Below are 11,691 nucleotides of genomic sequence, written 5' to 3'. Positions count from 1 at the left end.
TTATTCAGATCATCCTAAAAATCAAATACCTTCCACTGGCCTCACCCAAGCTGGTCTTGGACACACCACAACCTGGACCTACACAATTTTTATGTATTATTATTGTTTCAGTGATTCAGAGCAGCTTAGAAATAAAAATAAAATAATCTTTGAATTTATTCAGATCATCCTAAAAATCAAACATCTGGTAAATTCAGCAGAATTTATCCCTATAAAAACAAAGACCTTTCAAAGAAACTGCTCTTTATCTGCCATAACCCTCAAACCAGGGGTTCATGTGGTCCACCAGAGGTTTAAATTAATTAAGATAACAAGATAAATTAAGAGGGAAGTTACCTTCTCCTTCTTGGAGAGGAAAAACAAGACATCCTCATAGATTTCCAGGCGATCCCGCTCGGATATGGCATTCCACACCTCCATCTCCCCAAACATCTGCTCAGCTTTCCTGGGCCCAGGCAAAGCACCCCATTAATTATTAACATTATTATTAAATGTTAATCTTATTAAATCCCATCATCCCACAACACCAATGAACTCTGTGAGGAGCAGGAGCACTTTTGTAGGATGTCTCCCTGATTTTCCCCCTTGGGATTTTTTTTTCTGTGACACCTTTTTTTATCTTTTATAAAGGAAGGGAAGAGTTTCAAATCAAAGCTGATGCCACTGCCCATCCTCCCATCCCAGCAGGACTTTTCTCCTGAATTTTTCTCCTGTCCCAGCATCCCTTACTTGTATCTGGTGGTGGATGTCATCTTCTCGTGGTTCTCCAGGAAACGCTGGAAGGATTCTTTGGCTTCTTTGTACTTGGATCTCGCCTCTTCTTTCTCTTCCTTTTCTGTCTGAACTTTGTAAGCATTAAAAGCTTGTTTTTTCTCACTTAGTTTGGCCAGAGCACTTCAGAGCAGAGAAAAAAAGAGAATAATTCTGTCATTTATACAAAAGGATTAAATAAGAGAAACAAACCTAAAGAAGTGAAAGGCAGCAAATCTGAATAATCCAGATTTTGAGACAAAATTAAATATATAATATATATAATACAATAACATAATAATATAATATTAGATATAATATAATAATAGAAATATAACAATATATAATATATATAATATAGTGTAATATAATAATAGAAATATAATATATAATATAGTGTAATATAATAGAAATATATGTAATATATATAGTGTAAAATAATAGAAATATAATAATATATAATATATAATATAATGTAATATAATAATAGAAATACAATAACATGTAATATATACAGTGTAATATAATAGAAATATAATATGTAATATATATAGTATAAAATAATAGAAATATAATAATATATAATGTAATATAATAACAGAAATATAATAATATATAATATATATAGTGTAATATAATAACTGAAATACAATAATATGTAATATATATAGAGTAATATAATAGAAATATAATAATATATAATATATATCATGTAATATAATAATAGAAATATAATAATATATAATATATAATAATATAATATAAATGTCCAGTCACCACCATCATTCCCTCAGGATTAGTGGAAGATCATTGAAAAAAGCAGCACTTTCTAATAAAAGCAGTTAACAATAAAACCCAAGTTACTGTTGTGCTGCATTTACACATTTCACATTAAAATAATATTTTAATCATAATTATCAACCACTTTTCTGCCAACGTTTGTAGCAGCCACTCATTCCCAAAGTAACCCAGAGAGTCTTCAGCTCCATCATTACAAATGTGCACTTTTATTCCAAAAAAAATGATATAAACAGCAGAAAATACCAACTCCCACATCTTCTCCAAAGGAAAAATTCAGCACTTCTTCATGCAGGGAAGGAACAAAGTTCCCTGACACAGCCACACGTTCCCAAAGGCACCAATATTCCTAATTTTTGATTGTCCAACTCCCTGGAATGGTGTCTGGGGAGGATTTGAGGAGGGAAGGATTGAGCAGTACCTGTATCTGGGATCGTTGATGATCATCTTCATGGCCTGCTCCCAAGAAGCATTGGATGGGACTCGCTGGGAAGACAAGAAATCATGGAATAATTAGCTTTGGAATCAGCATTCCACTGTGAAATTCCTTAAAAAGCAGCCCTTAGGTTAAAAAAAAAAAAAAAACAAAAAAAACCCGGTAAATGCAGGTTTTGTAGCTCAAGAAAACATTAAGAATTGGCCAAAATACCTTTTCTTTTAACAGTTCTTTAAATGCTTGTTTTGCTTCTTCCTTCGTGTTCCAGGTGTAGGTTTTTTTAACTGGTTGGGCATCGTCGTCCTCCTTCTTTGAAGCAGCACTAGAAACAAAAAAGCATTTTATTATTTAAGTTTTTTCTAAGTTAGAGCCACTGAAGAGTCCTAAATAACTATAATTAGATAGAATGAGTTTTTTAAACAGCAGCTCAAACACTGATAAATCCAGTTTGGACAAGGCTTTTCCTCACAGAACTCATCAAAAAAAGCAAATTATTTCAGATCAATATTTCCCTGATGCAATTGCCTGCTCAAGTTATCTAGAAATCACTCATAAAAATATAATGCTGGAATATTCTTATATTATATATGCCTAAAAATGTCCTTAATGATCTCCTGCTGCCTGCAATCCCCCTCAGCATTTCTTTTTTGTTGTTTGAATGATAAAAATCATAAGCTGTAATTCCCCACATAATCAATTCTTCATTATTAATTAAGAAAGGGTCCCACTTCTGCTGGAACAAACAAAGATCTATTTAGTATTTCATTTTCTTCTACTGATAACCAAGTGCCCAGATCTATGGAAAAGGATCATAAAGGGTAAGTATTTAATGGGAAATTCTTCCAGCTATTGAAAAATTTATGGAATTTTCATGTCATTGATGCTCTGTAGGGTTTAAGAGCTTTGGGAGAGGGTTGGCAAGGGGAGTTAATTTTCTAAAAATAGATTTAATAAATAATTCTTCCTCTCTTTCTCACTCATTATTATGCTGTGGTGCCATTGACTCACATTCATGTTAAGGAGCCTGGTGACCCTCAACTGAAGATAAACCAGATCCCAGAAGAAATAAAAATGCAGCAAAGCTTCACAATTTATCATGGAATGATTTAGGGTGGAAGGGAACTTAAAGGTCATCTTGTTCCAACACCTTCCACCAGCCCGGGTTGCTCCAACCTGGCCTTGGACACTTCCAGGGATCCAGGGGCAGCCACAGCTTCTCTGCCCAACCTGGAACAGGGTCTCCTCACCCTCCCAGCCAAGGATTTCTTCCTAATCCCTAATCCACATCTGCTCTCCTTCTTCTTAAATCCACTCCCCCTTGTCCTACATTAAAACAATGTCCTCCAAGAACTTGCTTTAAGATGTGCCACGGGTTTGGGATAAGACCTTGGTGTTTGGGATCATGGAGTCACGGAATGGCTCCTTCAGTTCCAACCCTGACACCTTCCACCAGCCCAGGTTGCTCCAACCTGCCCTTGGACACTCCCAGGGATCCAGAGGCAGCCACAGTTTCTCTGGGCAACCTGGGCCAGGGCCTCCCAACCCTCCCAGCCAAGGATTTCTTCCTAATCCCTCATCCACACCTGCCCTTCTTCATCTTAAATCCACTCTCCCTTGTCCTCCAATGTCCTCCAAGAACTTGCTTTAAGATGTGCCACAGGTTTGGGATAACACCTTGGTGTTTGGGATCATGGAGTCACGGAATGGTTTGGGTTGGAAGGGACCTTAAAGCTCCTTCAGTTCCAACCCTGACACCTTCCACTAGCCCAGGTTGCTCCAACCTGGCCTTGGACACTCCCAGGGATCCAGGGGCAGCCACAGCTTCTCTGGGCAACCTGTGCCAGGGCCTCCCCACCCTCCCAGGGAAGGATTTCTCCCTAATATCCAACTTGCACCACCTCCCCTGGAGCTTCCACCACCCCCCCTGTGCCATGACCCCACTCACTCTCCCGTTGCCTCCTGCTTGGCCGCGTCCTCGGTGCCGGTGGCCGCGTCCCCCGTCCCCTCCTGCGCTCCGGGAGCGGCGCTTCCTTGGCCCTGCTCCTCGGCCTGGGCTGTCCCAGCACCCTCAGCTTCCCCTCCTGCAGCAGCTGGAGCAGCTTCCCCCTCTGGAGCAGCTCCAGTGGGAGCAGCCGTGGCTGCCGGGGTGGTTTCGGTCGTGGGGGCTGCACCGGCTCCGCTCGGAGCATCCGTGGAGGCGGCCGGAGCTGCTGCGGATGCACCGGAATCCTCGGGCTTTGCGCTGGGGGAACCAAAAAAAACACCCCCACTGTCACTCATAACTCCAGCAGTCAGGGGAAACTCAGAGGTTAATTAAGTGAAGGGAGTTAATGAAGTATGAAATCAGAGGTTTAGGGTTAGATGAAGACGCGGAAAAGGGTTCAAGGTCCTCAGAAAAGGGTTAAAGGTTCTCAGAAAAGGGTTCAAGGTCCTCAGAAAAGGGTTTAAAAGCCCTCAGAAAAGGGCCCTCAGAAAAGGGTTTTAAAGGCTTTTAAAAAAGGGTTTTAAAGGCTTTTAAAAAAGGGTTTTAAAGGCTTTTAAAAAAGGGTTTTAAAGGCTTTTTAAAAAGGGTTTTAAAGGCTTTTAAAAAAGGGTTTTAAAGGCTTTTAAGAAAGGGTTTTAAAGGCTTTTAAGAAAGGGGTTTAAAGGCTTTTAAGAAAGGGGTTTAAAGGCCCTCAGAAAAGGGTTTTAAAAGCTCTCAGAAAAGGGTTTTAAGGTTCTCAGAAAAAGGTTTTAAAGGCTTTTAAAAAAGGGTTTTAAAGGCCCTCAGAAAAGGGTTTTAAAGGCTTTTTAAAAAGGGTTTTAAAGGCTTTTAAGAAAGGGGTTTAAAGGCCCTCAGAAAAGGGTTTTAAAAGCTCTCAGAAAAGGGTTTTAAACACTCTCAAAAAAAGGTTTTAAAGGCTCTCAGAAAACGGTTAAAGGCTCTTGGAAAAAGGTTTTAAAGGTTCTCAGAAAAGGGCTTTAAAAGCTCTCAAAAAGGGGTTTTAAAGGCCCCCGGAAAAGGGTTTTAAACACTCTCAAAAAAAGGTTTTAAAGACTCTCAGAAAAGGGTTAAAGACTCTCAAAAAAGGGTTAAAGGTTCTCAGAAAAGGGTTTTAAAGACTTAAAAAAGGGGTTTAAAGGTCCTCAGAAAAGGGTTAAAGGCCCTTGGAAAAGGATTTTAAAAGCTCTCAGAAAAGGGTTTTAAGGGCTCTCAGAAAAGAGTTTTAAGGGCTCTCAGAAAAGGGTTTTAAGGGCTCTCAGAAAAGGGTTTTAAGGGCTCTCAGAAAAGGGTTCAAGGCCCTCAGAAAAGCACAAAACAATCAGCTCCAAGTAAAAGCTTTGCTCAAACTCTGGATCTGTGGAGGTCCATCCTCCTATTTATAGCCACCCAGAATACATTATTTGAGGCTTAATATGTATTATTTATGTATAAAATTTATATATTATTTATATATATTGGAATGAAATGCAAGGAGAATGTTTGAAGATTTCAAGGCCAGAGTCCATCTTTAAGCAACAGGCAAAAAATTAGGATAATATTAAAAACATACCTGTTTTCTTCAGCTTTAATCATTGCTGGAGGAGAAAGGGGAAAAACAATTAAAATATAGCTTGGAAATAATTTATATGCACATGATAAAAAGGTCCTGCAAGACAATTACTGATTCAATAAAGCACAGCTTTAAATATTTTTGTTACTATCAATAATTTGATTATTTGTGCCCTTTAGAGAGTAAAATCAATTCAGACTCAACCAAACCCATTCAAGAAAAATTAGGGCACACAAAGAAAAACTTCTTGGTTTAAAATCACTATTTCAACTTTAAAAGAGGAGTTGAAAGAACAGAAAATCAGGATTATCAAACAGAATAAAAAACCCAGGAGGATCTATCTAAATCACTGCTGTTTATTCTTTTTTAAACACTTATTTCTTTCCCAGTTGATTTTGTAGCTACTTTATCCCCTCACAATCCCAAATAAAACCATGGTAAAAGTGAAAAATGGGAGCATCAGATGACATTTGTATAAAAGGAGTCACTGCCTTTATATATATATTATACACACAGAAAAGCAATATATTATCTATATATTAATAAATCTCTATATTACCTATATATACGAAAAATTCCCAATATTTTTGCCACTTGAATTTCTCAAAATAATTACTGCCAAAAATGAAAGCCAAAATGATACCTGAACAAAGCCTTGCTTTTATATATAAAAATATATATATTTGATATAAATATATATTTATATATAAATATAATATCATATAAATATATAAATATCATAAATATATGAATATACTTTATATTAATATATAATATATAAATATAAAAATATAATATATAAATATAATATATTTTTATATAAATATATATTTTTATATATAAAAGCAAGGCTTTGTTCAGGTATATAATATATATAAAAAATATATCTATTTTATATTTATATATAAAATATATTAAATATAAATATATTAAATATGTATGTAAATATATAAATAAATAAATAAATAAATATATAAATATATATATATATATTTGCTCCACAGACATCTCAGATGCATTAACTCTACTCCAAAGAGCTCATTTCAGTAATTAAGTCACTAACTGAGGTCTGACTGCTGTGCTTGGACCCCTTTTTTTTGGGGGTAACTTTACCTTCAAGATCCTCGAGCTCTTTGGGTTTGGCCCAGCGGGATTCCTTGGTTTGGGAATTGTAATAGTAAGGCTTCCCAGAATCTGATTTATACTCTTTCCACGGACACTTGGACAACAGTTGCTAATGGAGAGAAAGCACAATCCATAAATCAAAATAAAGCAAATAAACAGCTTATAAAAAGGAGGGAGGGGGATTTTTTATATGGGCAGAGTGACAGGACAAGGGGTGATGGTTTTAAACTGCCAGAGGGCAGGGATAGATGGGATATTGGGAAGGAATTCCTGGCTGGGAGGTTGCCCAGAGAAGCTGTGGCTGCCCCTGGATCCCTGGAAGTGTCCAAGGCCAGGCTGGAGCAACCTGGGATAGAGGAAGGTGTCTCTGGGATAAGCTTTAAGGTCCCTTCCCCCCAAATCATCCTGAGATTCTCCATTACTTATCTAAATAATAAGAAATGACATATTTTTAATAAGAAAAAAATTATCTAAAAATGAGGAGGACTGAAGAGTTTTTTCTACTTTGTAACATCAACATAAAGAGCAGGACAAGAACATTTTGGCAACGACTCTTCTTTGAAGAGTTTGCTCCCGTTGGGAATAAATCCCTTGGCAGAGCCCTTCTCCTGCATGAGTGATGCTCAGAAATCCTTGTGTTCCCACACCACCACCCAGGACAGTCCTTTTAATCTGATAATCTGATTTTAGGTCACCTCAGCAGGTGTTTTGAGATCATCTGGCTTCTCCCATGTCGACTGCTTTGTCTCGGTGTTGTAGTAATAAGTTCTTCCATCGGGAGATTTGTGCTCTGTCCACGTGGATTTCTAGGGAAATCAGGAATAATATGAACAAGGATTGGTGACCAGGATGGTGTCAAAAGCCAGGAAAAAGGGGGAAACACAAGTGGAAAGCAGCCAAACCTGCTTGGAGTGATCCTCAGTGGCAGAGCTGGTGGTGGTGGCTGTTTGCTGGACCGTGGAGACCACGGGATGGGTTGTCTGGGAATGAAACAAAAGAGCTCTGAAAATCCTGGATAACTTGGTTTTCACCTGAATTTAAATACACTGAATTTACCCAGTGTTCAGCAGCCCAAAGCACACTTTAAGGCAGTGTTGCTTGCAACAAAGTGCTTTGTTTTGGGACTGGAGCTGTTGAGTCGTTCCAGTTCCTCATTCCAAAGCCACCAGAAAGCGAAAGTGAAGTGGTCAAACTCCAACAACTCCCAGGTCAAAGTTCCAGGAGCAAACCCCATTCCCATTTAACTCCTGAAGACCTTCCTGAATTCCCATTTAACTCCTCAAGAGCTTCCTGCAGCTTCCCATGGACAGTTTTTATATGAACTCCCTGAAATCAGGACCGGGAGAAGAACCGGCTGTTCCCATCCAGCCTGGATCACTGATGGGATGTGGCCACAGGGAACTGGAATTCCTTACAGTCCAACTGCAAATCTCATGGAAATAATATTGATTATCATCTATATTTAATTAAGCTGGGACAGGGGTCCCAGATTTCAGGCAACAGTGAAAAATTTGGGAGGAGGAGAGGAGATGGAAAAGAGAGGGAAGGGATTTGTTTCCAGGAGAACTAAACCAAACACATTTCAATGCTCAGAAATTAAGGATATAACAGAAACCCCCTAATTGAACCATCTGCATTAATTACAGACTGACAGTCAAATAAATAAAAAAAAAAAAAGCTCTGTCTGAGAGGAAAAATAGGAGCCAAGGTGTCCTTTGAAACCTCCAAACCATTCCAACCTTCTGGAATTGGGGTCCTCACATACCTGAGTTCCAGGAGGGGTTACACCTGAAAAATAAACACACAGAAATTAGAAAGGGTTGGGTTGTTTCATTTTTCTGTGTATTAATTAAAATAAACACATAGAAATTAAAAAGGGGTTGGTTGTTTTGTTTTTCTGTGTATTAATTAAAATAAACACACAGAAATTAGAAAGGGTTTGGTTGCTTTGTTTTTCTGTGTATTAATTAAAATAAACACACAGAAATTAAAAAGGGTTTGGTTGCTTCGTTTTTCTGTGTATTAATTAAAATAAACAAAACCAGAAATTAGAAAGGGTTTGGTTGCTTCGTTTTTCTGTGTATTAATTGAGGTGTGAAAGAAAATAATGTCCTGGGAAGCAATGAAAAGAGCTCAGTCGCTGAAAAGTTAAATTAAATTTACAAATATCAAAAAATTGTTGATATTTCAGCTAATTTTGGTCAAATATTTGAAATTAAAAAGAGGTTTTTGATACTCACCTACTTGTGCATCCATACTGTTCACCCCTGGCTGCAGAAACAAGCAACAGACACTTCATTACTGAGTGTAAATGGAATTAAATCACCCAGAAATACAATATATATCCACCCCAAACTAGTGCTTCCTGCCACAAAATGCTCCCTAAATTCCTGAAATAGGGATTCCTACCTTGCCCTCACCCTCTTAATTATCCCTGCTCCTTAAATGAGCAATTAGGGACATCATTAGGAGCTTGCTGGGGTAATTCTGTGCCAGCAGCCTCTGGGTGTGTTAGTGGTGCATTCCTGAGTCTGGAGCTCTTCCAGATGCTCTTCCTGGAATTCTTTCAAACTGAGGAAAAAGATGCTCAGAATTCCAAGAGTTTTCCCAATTTCTTTCCTTGTAGGTTAAACCAGAGCTCGCGGATTTAGCTTTGGCCAGGCTTTATTTTCACTCCACACTTGTTTTATTTCAATGCTCCTCAAGAAACAAAGAGAAAAATTGGTTTAAAAAGTGAAAATAAATCCCACTGGATCCATTATATTGGATTTTATCCAACAGGACTAAACCAGGGGAATTCTTCACACCTTTTAAATGCTTTTAAATATGTCCCTGAGCACAAAAACTGCCAGGAAACCACAGAGCAATTTGTGTCTCCACAGGGAATCCTTCCAACATTCCCTTTCCCTGGGCCTTTACTTTCCCAAATTCCATTCTAATGGAATTAAGAGCATTAATCAGGCGCTAAAAATCCTAATTTTTAGGAATTGCACCGTTTCTAATCAGCTTTCTGGAAGCAGGAGATCCCAAACCAGAGTGAGGGATGGTCTGGAAAACCTCCATCCTTGGCTGCAACATTCCAGACATCCCTAAAAATCCTCCAAAAAAATTAAATTAACTAAATTAATTAATTCACATTAAATTTGACACCAAAATTATAACAGGTCAATATCTCAAAGTTCATCAAGGGGCATTTACAGGATTTTTTTCTCATCTACAAATTATTTCAATTAGGAAGTGGTAAAATCATGCCCTTTTCCTCCTAAATCCCACATTTCCAGCCTTAATTCCATCAAAATTCATTCCTAGTCCAGTATTATAAATTCACATGATCTGCCTTCTTTGCAAAATATATAAAATTACACATTAAAATTGAAAATTAGGGTAATTTTACTGCTGGTCCAGGGGGTGTTACATCCCATTCCTAACTTTATTTATTTTGTATCTTTGTGAACTTTTAACTTTCAATCCTCTGGATTTTAATTCCTTAAATCCTCTGGATGCCACAGTTACTTCTGGTCACACAAAAATATTCAGCAGATTAATTAAATCTCTCTTTCAACAAACTCTCACTGAGAAAACCAAGTGGATTATTAACCAATTTAAATGTTAAAATAACCCACAAAAGGGTTTGTGCTCCAGGAAATTCCAGAGTTTGACAGGGATATAAAAATCTGCATGGAAAGAAAATATCAAATAATTTCTTTCTAAATTTAAGTGGCTGCAATTGGTTTTAAATGGATTTCCTGCAGTTAATTTGAATTAAAATTATGTTCCTAGGAAAGAAATTTACTTTTCACTTCAGATACTTCATTTGGAGTTCACCATTTCCACCCAAAAATCTTCTTTATTTTTTTAAATTCCAGGAATTTCAGCAACTTTGCTCAATGTGTTGAACTTCATAAACTTTTGCAAAAAAAAAATCTATTTACAAGAGATTAAAATATATTCAATAGTTAAATTGAATAAATTTAAATAGAAAGATTTTATTTATAGATTTTTTTAGAGACCATTTATAGATTTTTTTATATGATTTAAGAGATAAAAATCTATTTTATGATATATTGGTCAGACAATTAGTCCTCTTCCCAAGTAAAGTTTATGGTGGGAAGAGTTCCAGCTCCAAACTGGAAGCAGAATCCAGGGAAAAAAAAAAGAGGAGGAATTAAAAGACTGATGAAAATTCTCAAGACAATAAATCTCACCAGCTCTACCTCTCCCAGAAATCTTGGATTTTTTACAGTTAATCTTATTTTTAACAATTAATCTTATTTTTAACAATTAATCTTATTTTTAACAATTAATCTTATTTTTAACAATTAATCTTATTATTAACAATTAATCTTATTTTTAACAATTAATCTTATTTTTAACAATTAATCTTATTTTTTTTTCCAATTAAAAAGTTGGATCAAACATCCCTGCAAGGAGCAACAGCTTCCAAATGGGAAGTTTCATTTTCCAATTAAAGGAAATAAAGCCTGAGAGCCAGGAAAGGCCTTGGAAAAGCTGGAAAAGGTTTAAAAATGAGGGAATTAAAGTTGAAACTCACAGGAACTGTGGGCTGCATGGCAGCCTGGGACATGTGGGACATCATCATTCCAGGCATCACCGACTGCATCATTCCAGGCATCTGCAATCCAAGGGAATTTTGGACATATTTAATGATATTTCAATATAAAATACAAAGAGTTTTATTGTTATTTAAAAGCCATTATTTGATATTAGTTTTTAATTAAAAAAAAAACAAGCAAATGAGTCTTTTAGGCAACAAAAGTTTGGAGGATTCTGATTCCTTTCACGACATTCCCATAAAATAGGAATGTTTATATTGGGAAGAACATGTCACTGACTCCAAAATAAAATAGGAATATTCTTACTAGGAATGTCCTCAGATTTCAAAATAAAATAGGAATATTCCTATTGGGAATAACATGTCACAGGTGCCAAAATAAAACAGGAATATTCATATTAGGAATGTCCTCAGATTTCAAAATAAAATAGGAATATTCTTATTGGGAAGAACATGTCACAGGCTCCAAAATAAAA

At 36.6% G+C, this 11,691-nt stretch overlaps 1 protein-coding gene across 1 annotated transcript in view; it reads right to left on the bottom strand.

Annotated features, from left to right (window-relative positions):
- PRPF40A (pre-mRNA processing factor 40 homolog A) overlaps positions 1-11,691 on the bottom strand; it is a 26,116-nt gene that overhangs the window by 9,528 nt on the left and 4,897 nt on the right. Inside the window, exons 3-14 of the mRNA XM_027695790.1 lie at positions 11,195-11,275; positions 8,883-8,913; positions 8,408-8,430; positions 7,545-7,622; positions 7,338-7,448; positions 6,631-6,751; positions 5,518-5,542; positions 3,930-4,226; positions 2,198-2,306; positions 1,970-2,034; positions 730-894; positions 337-445 (exon numbers count right to left, since the gene is read on the bottom strand). Of these exons, the coding sequence (XP_027551591.1) occupies positions 337-445; positions 730-894; positions 1,970-2,034; positions 2,198-2,306; positions 3,930-4,226; positions 5,518-5,542; positions 6,631-6,751; positions 7,338-7,448; positions 7,545-7,622; positions 8,408-8,430; positions 8,883-8,913; positions 11,195-11,275 (1,215 nt within the window). The remainder of the gene's footprint in view (positions 1-336; positions 446-729; positions 895-1,969; positions 2,035-2,197; positions 2,307-3,929; positions 4,227-5,517; positions 5,543-6,630; positions 6,752-7,337; positions 7,449-7,544; positions 7,623-8,407; positions 8,431-8,882; positions 8,914-11,194; positions 11,276-11,691) is intronic.

Source organism: Neopelma chrysocephalum, unplaced genomic scaffold (assembly GCF_003984885.1).
Source record: "Neopelma chrysocephalum unplaced genomic scaffold, ASM398488v2 Primary Assembly neopelma1_103b, whole genome shotgun sequence".
In the NCBI taxonomy this organism is placed as follows: Eukaryota; Metazoa; Chordata; class Aves; order Passeriformes; family Pipridae; genus Neopelma; species Neopelma chrysocephalum.
Note: the sequence above shows the minus strand (reverse complement) of the source record. Positions and strands in the feature narration are given on the sequence as shown.